This window comes from Nylanderia fulva, unplaced genomic scaffold (assembly GCF_048542155.1).
Source record: "Nylanderia fulva isolate GAGA-0341 unplaced genomic scaffold, ASM4854215v1 Scaffold196, whole genome shotgun sequence".
Lineage (NCBI taxonomy): Eukaryota > Metazoa > Arthropoda > Insecta > Hymenoptera > Formicidae > Nylanderia > Nylanderia fulva.
The window spans coordinates 118,152-132,343 of record NW_028190227.1 but is presented as its reverse complement, the minus strand read 5'-3'; the positions used below and the strand labels follow the sequence as shown (position 1 = coordinate 132,343).

At 34.5% G+C, this 14,192-nt stretch overlaps 1 protein-coding gene across 1 annotated transcript; it reads right to left on the bottom strand.

Moving 5' to 3' along the window:
- Nucleotides 1-11,386: 11,386 nt before the first annotated feature.
- Nucleotides 11,387-13,045, bottom strand: LOC146723463 (uncharacterized). The gene has a single exon (XM_085481893.1). The coding sequence runs from the start codon at nt 12,719-12,721 to the stop codon at nt 11,387-11,389; it is 1,335 nt and encodes a 444-aa protein (XP_085338019.1). The 5' UTR covers nt 12,722-13,045.
- Between the last annotated feature and the right edge of the window lie 1,147 nt (nt 13,046-14,192).

Here is a 14,192-nt window from a genome sequence, read left to right as displayed (position 1 = left end):
TATAAGAATATACCACGTTTTGAAATTATAACTATATAATTTAGCAATCATAACTTTATTTCATCATATTAAAATTGCAATAACTAAAAAGTAGCAGAAAATTATATAGAGAACGATTTCAGAAACGTATAGAAGCTAGCAAGCGAACAATAGAACCCCAACGTGCGGCTACCGCTTGAACTTTCTTTGTCGCCCAGACCGCCTTCGATCTTGATACGATAAGCAACCCCGCGCCTTTCGGGATGCTAACACCTGCACGTCATGAACCTCGAGAATCAACAAATCATAGACTTTTACGACTTATTCTCTCTTAGATTTTCTCGTCGCCTATCACCTTATATGGTCAAGATAGATTCTCTTGACCATATTTGGTCAAAAGAAGAGCTCACTCGTTGCCTTTACAGGACCCCCAAACCACCCCCCTTTTTCATAAGAGAATTTATTATGACATCTTCCTGGAAAAACGTTTTCGTGAGAATCCTCCCACCCAAAAATTTGCACGCGATACCAAGATTTTTCGTTTTCGAAGGATATATAAACCCTAGAAAATCTGGCCGGAAGACGGCATTTTATCATAGAAAGTTACAGTGTACATTTTAAATTGTCGCTAGCCAAGAAGTGCAGCAACAATTTCGTACCATCCTAAAATCATCATAACGATCTATAACGCGAATCTCGGAATATATAACTTTGTCAACGACGCCTAATCGCTGCAACCCCGCGTAAATTTGTAACTTGATATATTGTTCAAGTCACGGGTTAGCCGTCGAACTCGCTGACTTCTTAATTTTTAATCGCGCACAATTTGTAACCGGTTTAAAGACGAATAAAGAACTTCAGAGCATCGTACGACAGAGCGTTTGATTTCGCCATAAGCACCCCACGACCGAGGTCCTTGCAAGGGAGCGAAGCTGGCCAGGCACATCACAGGTCTACGAAGAGTTCATCGTCTTAAAGGTAGGGGTCTGTTAATCACACAGATCATCCAACACTCCGGCATACATAAAAGATCGAACGAGTTTCGAAAGTCGTGCAGATTTCTTTCAATCATTATCCAATTTTCTTCCAATCATTCTATACATCAATACTAGATATTAGATTCTAACTTAGAGACAGATCTCCTGTTATTATTCTAATAACTCCTTTCATTCTCATTCTCATATTTCTATCGCCCCGAGTTCGGAATAACGCACCAAGGACCTTTCTCCCACCAACTTTCCTACACCTCTAAGAGTACTATTGTCTATGTCGTGCACCTCGCTGCACTGTATTGTAGACGTTTCCTTCACCCCTAAGAGTGCTATTGTCTATGTCGTGCACCTCGCTGCACTGTATTGTAGATGTTTTCTTCACCTCTCTCTTTCCTAATAAAATGATATTAGGAGATCAATAATTTAACAAATATTAATTTTAACGTATAAGACGGGCAATAAGAGCCAAATCGCGGATGACAATGCGTTATCCTAACGAAACTAAATAATTTTCCGTTAGAATTAAATACCGGTGCACAAGGCACCAAATTTTACTTGGACACGGCCAAGATTTTAAATATGAAATAATCTCATATTTGAGATTTAATTTCAATACCCCTTTAACCCCCCTATGGAAAATAAATAAATGAATAAATGAATGCAGAAATAAAAGAGCAGTCGCCCGGCAAGCGAAAGGTCTCGGGTTCGATTCCCGATTCAGCGACTTTTGGATCTATATTTTTCTCTTGCATTCATTTATTTATTTTCCATAGGGGGGTTTAAGGGGTATTGAAATTAAATCTCAAATATGAGATTATTTCATATTTAAAATCTTGGCCGTGTCCAAGTAAAATTTGGTGCCTTGTGCACCGGTATTTAATTCTAACGGAAAATTATTTAGTTTCGTTAGGATAACGCATTGTCATCCGCGATTTGGCTCTTATTGCCCGTCTTATACGTTAAATTTATATTTATATTACAGAGCCTTGTTAAACTCTTAAATTTAACAAATATTATTTTGATAAATTCCTTAGTTAATTGGAATTGGTTCAATAAACGAAATCTCTTTCAATACATCCTTCTAAATTGTACCCTTATATTAAATTGATAACCATTTTCCTACTATTCCATAACGTATTATAAATGAAAACATTAAAACAGAAGATTGCACGTCGGAATAAAAGTAAACATAGAGCTGGGAAAAGGGTTCGTGCTAAGCGTGCCTCATCTACTCTACGTTGTGTCGGGCGACGGTCAACAGATAATAAATCTCGCGTCAAATCGTGTGAAAAAGTTATCTTTTCTCCGGAAACTATAAAAAGATTGAAGACTTCATCTATTCAGCTAAATCTTGACAATAAGCTCGTAGCGAACAAAGAAACTCCCCCTTATATTGAGACCGAACCCTCGATCAACCAACCTCTTAATTCCTTTGAATTCTCGACTCCAGAACTACCAAGTTCAATTGATTCTTTAATAGAAGAAGCACTTAATTATTTTGATCTCAGAACTAACTTCCCAGAGTTATCACCAATCTCAGACAAAGGAATTTCCCTTGACTCCAGGATAGAATCCTTGCCAGACAAACCATCTAATAAATTTAGCCCAGAAACCGATTCTTCAGAGCAGTTAGTAATCACGGAATTATACGAATTAGTATCGCAAGTAGAAAGAAATAATTCCCCGGAACAATTTTATTCTACAGACGAAGTACAAACAATAAAAGACCAATTCTCAGAACAGTTATTAATTGCAGAACTGATTTAGTATCACAAATAGAAGAAAATACTTCTCAGAAACAAACTCATCGTAAGAACTTGATATAATCATTAAAAGATCAGTGTCCAGACAACTTATTAGAAATCGATCAATATGCTAATTATTTAGATATTTAACAATTCTCCTATTATTTACCTAAATACAATAGACGGGATCCAGCGGTAAATTAACAAAGATATTAATACGACATTAATGCAATCTCCATCAGTACATTTTCCTTATTAATATCTCCTTGACAATATCCCCTTATTAAATTAGATATTTCACTACCATTCTATATCTTATAAAGACGCGAAATCAGAAAATCAAGTATCGAAAGAAATACAATCATAGAGCAGGTAAAAAGGCTCGTGCTAGCCGCGCCGCATTTACCTTACGTTGGCTTCAGCGACAAAACCCTCTTTACGGACGAAAGAACCTTCCCAGACACAAAGATCGAACCCTCAATTGACGAATTACCTAATTCTTTTGATTTTGACGACATTTTCGAATCATCATTATTCACAGAACTGTGCGATTTAGTATCGGAAATAGAGGAGGAAATTCTTAGAAGAACAGTGTCCTGATATCTTATTTAAAATCAATCAATATGCTAGTTATTTAAATTTTTGAATCATTTCTCAAATGTCATCAGAATTTACTATTAAAGAAAATCGGAAATTAATTAACGAAGAAATTCATACAATAATAAGTATAATTATCGCCCTACTAACAGACGTTTTAGAGGGAAACATCGATTTAGACCAATTTCTCGTCTGTTTAGATAACATTCCTGATCCATTGCACACGATAAACGCGAAATTCCACGAAAACCGATAACTCACGTAATTCAAATAATTGTTTAATAATAAGACCCCATGAGGGATTCTCAAGATCTCAGATTTGAGAAATATATAATATTTTTGTTATTGAATTTATTAATTAACAACTATTTAAATGCGGAAATTACAGTCGATCAATTGATAAATTTATTAGATAGTCTAGAAAGAATTGCTAGTAGAAATCCTTTTCTCACTAGTAACTAGAATTCCCCATCCCCAACGTCCCAATACTCGGTCCCTAGTTCCACAGTATAGTCCGTGCTCTCGGCGTCCCCTGAGGTATAGCCGGTGTAAGCAGGTTGCCTCATAAAAAATAGAGAGCGCCCCATTTCTTCTAGCCTAGGAATAGAGAGAGTAGGAAGGTCACTAGGACGTGACACCCCATAATAGCTGCCGCTCTTCTCATCCTTTTTTCACCTGCCCCTCTTGTCCTCCATTCCTCTGTAGTCTGTATCCCAGATATGTAAATTCCTTCATTTCCTCTATTTTCTCTCTTTTCCATCTCCACTTCTTTTTCTTCCATCTTCCGCCCTTTCTCCTAAACCTCATTATCTTCGTCTTCGCGTTTAATTCCAATCTCTTTTTATAAAAATACTCTTCTAATCTTTCTATCATACTTTTCAGTTCTTCTTCCTCCTCTACCAACAACACCATATCCGCGTACGTCAATGTATATATCCTTTTCTCTCCTATTCTCACTTCTCCCCTTCTCACCTTCCTCATTTTTTCCTCTAAATCTGCTATTAGAATGTTAAATAGCATTGGGCTTAATGGGCAACCCTGCCTTACGCCTTCCTCTCCAAAATTTCTCTCCAACTTTCTCCTTTATCTTTATCCTGCAAGTTGTCTCCCTCATCACCTCCTCTACCCTTCTTCTTAATCCTTTCCTTATTCCTCTCTCTTTTATTGCCTCCATTAACTTATCCCTGTCCACTGAATCAAATGCGGCCCTCAAGTTTACGAACATCGCTGTCAACCTTCCATCTTTTCTTTCCAATTGCCTATTAATTAAGTAATTCATAACGTAGATGTGTCTATCGTACCCATTTTTCTCCTAAACCCCATCTAATTTTCCGGCACTATTCCTTTTTCCTCTACTTTACCTCTTTCGTAATTTCGTAAAATTTCGTAAAATTTTGATGCCACCAGGAATAGGAGTTCCTTTATAGTAATATTTCCGTTGGTAACACACCAAATCTTTTGACACCCAGGTTTTCTCAGTCTTGAGAGCTAACCCTATATCTTGAAATGCAAGTTATAATCTCAACTTGATCTGAGATATCATGGTTGACAGGCCCTTGTCCTTAAGCAACAACACCTGATTATCCCCAGAAGCAGTTAGTCTATGATCAAGGTCCATCAAGTGCATTACATTTCTTATTACAATTATGGTTATTATTGTCCATAGCTTTTGGAGAATTCCCTGATTTCCCCCTGCATGGGTATCCCATGTGGTGAAAGATCCGGGGAACCCAGGTGGGGTGAATTTATTGGCTGAAATTAATTGGCTATCTGTGAAGATATTTATTAGTATCTAAAATGGTTAACACCAAATAAGTCACATAGGATATTGATCAAGTGAGCTTGTTGATATGATCGAAATGTGTAATTCCATTACTGTAAATCATGATGGAAAACTATCCATACATGTGTATCATATTCTCGAAGAGTAGACAGTATATCCATTTTGTGCTTCAGTTCTGATCCTGATAGAGTCATTGACTGTTGTTTAAATAAGGGAAGAATTTGTTCGCCAAGATTTCTCTCACAGGCTGAGGCCATCATCCTACACTCAAATGTTAAAATGGAAAATACTCTTGCTTCAATTTTTAGCTTTTTCTCCTTAGCCATTAGTTGAATAACAGCCCAATTTGTTGGGATAAATCCTTGTTCCTCAACTATTTTTTAGAACTCTAATATCTATAACAGGCCTAGCTAGGATCTCTGAAATCAGTCGTGTGTTCTCTTGAGTATATGGTTTTTTTAGGTTCATCATATCCAATGCATTCCATGCAAATAACTGATATATGTTGGCTAAATGAGGGATAATGGCTTTGTCGTCCAACAAGTCACTAATTTGAGGAAAATAATTGAAATCATGATTTTTATCAAATTCTAAATTGTACCAAGCATCATTTGGTATTTTGTATTATTCTCTTCTTGACCCTGGTCTCCCTTTGTCTATTAATTTACAGATTCTATCATCAAATCTCCAGTTTCTTAATACTTTAGGAAGTATTTTGTGTTTTTCATAGTGAGCAACAAAGTATTCTCTCTTGAAATTAGCTGCTATATCCCGTACTGCTTGTTCTTGTGATACCCTAATGGATGTCCCATAGGTATGCATCTTTTTAAGTCCACCCTCTATAGATACTATCCTGCAACTGATGTCGACAGTGAAACTTTGTATTCTTGAGATCATTCTAACAATAAAGATGATTTTAAAATTTTCAATGATTTTCAATATTTTCTCCATTTATAAATTTTTTGCGATATTCTAATATATATATATATATATATATATATATATATATATACAGGGTGCCCTAAAAAAATCGAAACACTGAACAATCTCGAAAAGTATACGTTTTACAGAAAAAAGTTTCAGACAAAAATTGTAGGAAAAAAAATCTATTTACTAATCTTATCAATTTGACCTTAGACGGCGTTACCAAGATCAGAATAAGATTATCTCGAATTTCTTAGATGGAATCCTATATTTTTTATTACATATTCTTGTAGCTTATCTCGAGAGTTTTCCAAAACACTATAATAAAATTATTTTTTATTGAGTGCTCTTTGAGTTATAAAGATTAGAAGCTAACAATTTTTTGACAAAATGTTAAATATCTTTGTAAAATATTCCATTTTTGGTTATCATACCTACTTTCTTGCACAGTATAATAAGATCAATAAAAAAAACAGATAATTGTTAAAAAAAATATGTAATATTCAATTTTCAGCAAGCATACTTTTCTATAAGCAACTGTGTTTTTTTACACCAATTCGTTGGTTTCATTATTCCGCGTGCAAAAAAGATATGATTACCAAAAATGGAATATTTTACAAAGATATTTTACATTATATGTCAAAAAGTTGTTAGTCTTTGTAACTCAAAGAGTACTCCATGAAAAATAATTTTATTAGTGTTTTGGAAAGGTCTCTAGATAAGCTACAAAAATATGTAATAAAAAATCTAGGATTCCATCTAAGAAATTCAAAGTGACCTTTTTCTGACCTTGGTAACGCAATCCAAGGTCAAACTGATAAGATCAATTAATAGATTTTTTACAACTTTTGTCTGAAACTTTTTTCTGTAAAACGTATACTTTTCGAGATTTTTCAGTGTTCCGATCTTTTTGAGACATCCTGTCATATATATACACATATATACATATATATATATCGATTTATTTAGCAATCTGTTTGTCCATTTATCAAACTATCTATCGATTTACCTATCTATCTATCTATCTATCTATCTATCTATCTATCTATTTATCTATCTATCTATCTATCTATCTATCTATCTATATGTCTGTCTATCTATCTACCTATTTATCTATCTATCGATCTATCTGTCTCTATCTCTCTGTCTATTTTCTCTCTTCTACATTGCATTCTTTCATACATGCACACGTATATAATAATTTTTTAAAAATAATCTACATTACCAAATAAAAATAATTAAATTTATAATCTAAAAATATATAAAAATCTTTTATGAATATAATTGATTATAAAGTTTTAGTGTATAATTTTTTGTAATAAATATATGATTTATATGATTTATTCTCATCTAACTACTGCTCTGTTTTGATAATAACAATGTTATTATCTATTCAATCTCTAAAATACTTTTATATAAATCATTTATTTATTACAAACGATTATTTACTAAAACTTTATAATTAATTATATTCATAAAAGATTTTTATATATTTTTAGATTATAAATTTAATTATTTTTATTTATGTAATGCAGATTATTTAAAAAAAATTATATATACGTGTGCACGTATGAAAGAATGCAATGTAGAAAAGAGAGAAGAGACAGAGAGACAGAGACAGGAATACAGAGAGACAGATAGATCGATAGATAAGTAGATAGATAGATAGATAGATATATTGGTTGATCGATAGGTAGATAGATTGATAAATAGATGGATAGGTTGATCGATAGGTAGATTGATAGATAGTTCGATAGATAGACAGGCAGATAGCTAAATAAATCGATAGGTATGTATATATATATATATTGTAACGTCTTTTCCTGCTCCGAAACGCCAAGTTCGGACATAAATAAATATTCAAAATATTCAATACTTAGAAGATTTAGATAATGATTATCTTAGCTCCGATGAAAGTAATTTGATGTTACCAGATGAAGAAGAAAGTGAAGCAAACTATAAATTGTATGAAGGTTGTAGTAAAACTGTTAACAAAGCTGTGTTGAATTTGATGGAAAATTATCACACTAATAGGGAAAGCAAACAGAGTCTTCATGATAATCTTTTAACTTTTGTTAAGTATTTACCTCAACCAAATAAGATGCCAAAATCTTTACATCAGCTGTTAAAATTTGTTGAAAAGCAGATTCCTTTTAAAGAGACAAAATACCCTTACTGCAGTGAATGTTTGTTATTTTTAGAAAATGATGGTGATCCATCACCGTGTGAGGCATGTGGAAGCAGAGAACGTAAATATTTTTATGGTTTTAGCATTGCAGAACAGATTAAACATTATTTAGAGTGTTGTAACTTGGCAGATGTAATTGATAGATACCAGAATGAAAGGCCTCCTGCTGATGACAAATTGAGAGACATTTGTGATGGCAGTGAATATGCTCGAATTAAAGTTAATGATAGCTATCACTTAACTTTAATGTGGGCAACCGACGGTATTTCTATTAGTAACAGTTCTACAAAAAGTTTATATCCTGTACAATTTGTAATATGTGAAGTGCCTCCACACCTTCGCTTCTCATTCTTAATTGTTTGTAGTATATGGTGTGACTTTCGTAAACCACCAATGAGCACTTTAATGAGACCATTTCTTGACTCCTTGCGTACTATTTATGCTAAGGGAGATGTTTTCATGGTGTCATCCAACCAGTAAAGTTCAGCAATTATCTTCAGTTGTGGCTCCTTTAGCGAGTGCTGATGCTCCAGTTCGTGCTGATCTTTTGAATATGAAAAGTCACAATTCAAAATATGCATGCAATACATGTGAGCAGAAGACTGAGAAGATAACATTTACTGCAGAAGAATTAGCTAAAAGAGCAAAAAGGAAACGCATACAGCGTCGACGAGGATTTCTTTTCAAAGAAGAGCCTGCACGATTTCGAGAAGAACAACGTTTGAAGAGGCAAGGACAAGAAGCCTATCAACAAGGAAAAGCTGTGAAAGGAGTGAAAGGGCCATCACTGTTACAAATAGTACCTAGACTTGATCTAGCTACCTTCTTAGTTGCAGAATATATGCACACTGTTTATTTGGGAGTTGTTCGTCATTTCCTAATGTTATGGATATGTGTGCCAGGACCATGGTGTATTCGGGAATATATTGGTAAAATTGATAACATAATAATAATATTAGACTTCCTACTTCTATTGGAAAGCTGCCACGAGGAACATCAGATGCGTGTAGGTGGAAAGCAAGTGAATTCCGTTCCTGGCTTTTATTTTATTCATTACCAATTATTTCCAAATATATGGCATTTGTGTACTCTCAACATTGGTCCCTCTTTGTAATGTCTATCTATTTGTTATTAAAAGAAGAGATAAGTCCTACAGATATTGATATGGCAGAGACCATGCTCAAGCTATTTGTAAGAGATATTGGACAATTGTACCGTGAAAAGGATTATTTGTACAATGTTCATACATTAATTCATCTTCCTTTATATGTAAGAAGGTGGGGGCCACTGTGGGCAACATCTGCTTTTGGTTTTGAGAGTTATTATGGTGTTCTAGCTCATTGCATTCATGGAAGTAAAAATCCTGGGAAAGAGCTTGTGAAAAACATTAAATTAGTTTATGGTATTCAAATTTTAAGGAACAAAATTGCACTTCAATCCAATGTTTCAGAAAATTTAAGTACTGATAATCATGTTCAATTAATGAACAAGTGTTTAATAAAATTATCTGAAGCTGAACGTCATATCCTGCATAAAAATGGCTTACTTCATCAGAACATTTGTGTATTTTCTCGTGCTAAAATAAATAGAGAAATTCTTACATCGCTTCTGTACACAGCTGAAAAGAAGCGAAATAATTACACTGTGCAATTTTTCACCAACGAACCATCATTTTTTTGCGGCTATGGAGAAATAAAATTTTTTCTTTCAGTATCAATGCGTGACAATGATACATATGTTATTATTAAGATGCTAAATGTTAATCAGAGAAATATTATTTGTCATCGCCCAAGCAGGACTAAGGTTTCGCACATTATTGCAATCAACAATTCAGAAGAATTATTACTCATTAAAATGAACAATATACTGTGTAAAGTAATTAGGGTGACAGATTATGTCTGCCACCATCCGAATCATTATGAAAAGAATATGTAAATATGGATGTTTATTGTGCTAATACAATCTGATACGAGTTCTAAAATATATAAACTTTTTTGTTTGTATTTTATATTACTATTATTTTATATTACTATTACTTTTATATAATAATTATTCTACTAAATAATGAATATAATACTACTACAATAACAGACAATTATTTAAAGAGCCTTATCTCATAAAACAATAAGACGAGTCATCATTTTTCGTTTCTGCAAATCTTTGTACTTTTATTATGTATTATATTAATGTTATTTTGACACCTCTTTATCTATAGACCCGGGAAAGAATTTTTTTTTTATGTTATTACTGCTTAAATAAAATAATTTTAATTTTAATTTATTTTTACGCAAATGACACAATATCTTGACATTTCAATTTGTGTGTTAATTAAAATCTTATTTGTTCCAAATATAAATCAAATTAGAAACTCAGGTTGGTTAGATGCTTATTAAATATTAATATGATGCATATATGCGCCTGGACAAGTTAAATCCAATACCAAGAACATATTTAAATTTAATTTTGATGCATATTTAAAACATATATGAATTAAATTACTTTTAAATTTAACATTTGGTTTTTATTTGAGTTTAATTTAGTTCATATAAATGAGCAATATGAACCATATTTAAATCATATTTAAGGGGAGAAGCCATAGTAGAGCACGAAAAAGTAAGGCTATTTTCGGGAATTTTTTTGGGGTCAATGAAATGATGAATCAAAAATCTGTAAAATGAGCAGTATAATATCATAAACGAACTACAATTTAAAATTTTTTGACGCATTTTTATTACAAAATGGCGGCTGTGCAGCACTTGTCTTGTGGCGCCTATTTTTACAGAAGGGCCCATGGGCGGACATCTACAGTCCGTAATTTTTGACCTGGAACAAAAAGTGAAAGTTTTTTAGGTTCTATATATAAATGGGTATGGAACTGCGTAGGATTTTTTCGATATGTTAATTTTTCGCAAAATAGCGCATGTTTTAAGAAAAACTTGCAAATGTAACAAAAAAAAAACGCCATAAAATTGTTGATAAAAAAAAACCATATAATATAACAAAAAAATCCTACGCAGTTCCATAGAGAAAGGTATTCTGAATATACTGTGAAAATTTCAAACCGATCGGTAAAGATTTATTTGAGTTATGTGTCCGCCCATTAAAAAAAAAGTGGTTTCGAGAAAAACGCGTTTAAAGTTGTAAGTACTGTAAAATCATATAATATTTTTATATACCTCTAATCGGCGATGTCTGCACCATACAATTGGCCTTCTTCGTCAATTTCCTGTTGATGTTTGGCCTTTCGAATTGACATCTGGTCGATTCTGGCCTGTTTTGCGCCCTCTGTCATGGATCGCTCCGCCTTCTGTATTCGCTTTTCATCTAATTCCATACACAGCTCATAACTTTTCGGGCCGATTTTCATCCCCATGACTTCGATTATGTGTAAAATGGACAGTAACCCGTCATTAAAAACGCACGAAGCGATGTTCACAGCAATATCGATAATTTTTTTGCCTGAATTCAAAGTTTTTGGAGCCATCGCCCACACTGTCGAATTCAAACTTTCATTATTGTTTTGTGTGAAACCGCCGATGCAGCGAGTGAGAAGATCATCCGCAGTGAGTTGTTCGTAAACTGGCTTAATTGCTTCATAAACTACATCAGACATTGGTGGTTTGTGCGTATAGATAGCCAAAGTGTTAGAAGATTTCGCCCTTTGCCACGAGCACCATGAATTTTCTCCAGTCGGGCAATTGTCGTGTTGGGGATGGTTATCCGTAGATATTTTGTGAAGTAATGTGGCCCATATAGCTGTCTTCATTTTTTCAACTGATTCACAATTTCTACGAATAGCTAATTCGAAATATATTGACAGTTCGTCGATAAGTTTGCCTGTCAATTTCCTTTTTCCTCCCAAGCCTTTTGTGCGTTTCTTCAAATTACGGAGGTAAGTGCCCACGCGTTTTTGTACGTGATTTACGCATTCCTTTTTAGTTATCGTCACATTTTTGTACGGTTTAGCATCTGTGACACCTTTGAAGGTTTTCGAGTCTCCATCGCCTACATAATTTACATTCTGCACATCATGCAATGCTTCAGAGCGCTGGAACATTTCAATGACAGCATCGACCTCCATTTTTCCAGCTGATCCCTCGTGATTTGCTTCGCAATTGTCCACATGATTTTCTGCCCATTCCTTGTATTCTTTGGTGTTTTCTTTTTTCGCCCAGAATTCGTATGATTTGCAGTATTTTGATTTTACTAAGACATCGATAACTGTACCAGTGTGCCAACCGATAAGTGAAACGAAACCATACAGAGATGAAAAGCCGCGTTTTCGCCATGATCCATCGCCCGACACCGTGATTCCGTTTTTTTCTCCATTCTCGACAGAAAGTCTTTTTTCTTCTTTTGCTGCATTTGACAGACTCTTCTCGGAAACGATTTTTGTTGCATTAGAAATATTTTCAACGATCGTGTCATAAACCAAATGATAGACCGGGCGGGGCAGTTCCATAAATGCACAAAATTTTCGTATGCCTTGCAAACCAACACCAAGCAATCGCATGGCAAGAATAATTCTGCGATTAATTTCGTAGGCATTCTTGACATATGGGCAACTCGGTATTTCTGTTTTGTCACAATTCTTATAGGATACAACAATTTTAAATCCTAATCCTCGTTTACTGCTTTCTGTGAAACTCACTTCAGAGTGACACACTTTACACACGACGACATTGGAAATGGCGGCAAAAACTGCTACAAAATTTACGATGTTATAGCCAAATGTAGGATCCACTTCAATGTCGGTAACATCACGCCTTTTCAATTTCTTCGCCGATGCGCTGACGTCTAAATCCTCCGGCTTTTTTATTTCATAGCGATTCAAGGGTCGCTTGTTTTTCTTTGTCGGCCTTTTTTCGTACGAATCAAAACCTTTTGCACCTTTCTTTTCACGACAACTCCTTCTGTCACTCATAGTTTTCAATAATCACTGCTTATTTTCACTATTATTCGAATATTATGGAACGTATACACAAGGCGAAGCGAAGCGAAGCAAAAAAGCGTCCGTTTCAACAATCGAGATCCGGTTTACTAACATTACACACGTGTTCTTTGAATGTATATTGGACATGGTGACACCTATAGACATTCTTGTATTATAGAATTTTCGGAGAAAAATTCCTTCTCCATCGACTGCCATTACACCTGCTCCCGTACTCATAAATTACAGCGCGCGCCGGAATCACAAAAAGCGCACGGAGCATACCTGAGAGGCGTTGCTGCAGAATGGAAAATTTGGGTATTTACACATTTTTGCGGCACTCCATCTTTTGGAATATTATTCTTAAGACCCTAAAGCACCTTATAAGCGAAAAAAAAATTTTCGATTTTTTCAAAATTTTACTGTGGCTTCCTCCCTTAACTGTTTTTCGCGGGTAATTTTGTAACTCTCTTGCACGACTCTCTCGCCGAGTCGAAAATTGAAATATTTAGCACACTCGCGGAGAACGGCTGCATGCAAATTCCGAAAATCTACTGATCGAATATGTAATAAATGTTACTTTGCATATATTGCACACGAGACTTTACGATTCTCGCTCGTGAAACAATTGACTGTCGGCGGCACTTTTTCGGAGAGGGCTCGGCTCGCGAAACTCGCAGTCGGCTAGCCCCGCGGCACGATACTCAGAGAAAGAGATCTCTCTTTCTCTAACACAAAACGATACGATACGAGAGGACACGGTACTCACGGTAATTACTCTATGTTCTCGATACCTACGGCACCAACCAACACTTATATACGGCTACTCGAGCTAACTTTTACAACTCTTATCGATGAAGCATTGAAACAGAAACAGAATCGTTAATCCGAATTTCGACGTTGTCATTTTTGTGTTAAAACAAATGGAGGAATTTTTGAACATTTATTATAAATTGAGCTAATTATTTGCGCATTTTTGTTCCGTTCTTTTGTTAATTGTTTTTTGAAAATTAAAATATATAATGTGTAATTGAAATCAATTTAATTTTTCCAG

Excerpts from the sequence above, each read along its gene's own strand:
- LOC146723463 (XM_085481893.1), bottom strand. The coding sequence starts at position 12,721 with ATGCGATTGCTTGGTGTTGGTTTGCAAGGCATACGAAAATTTTGTGCA.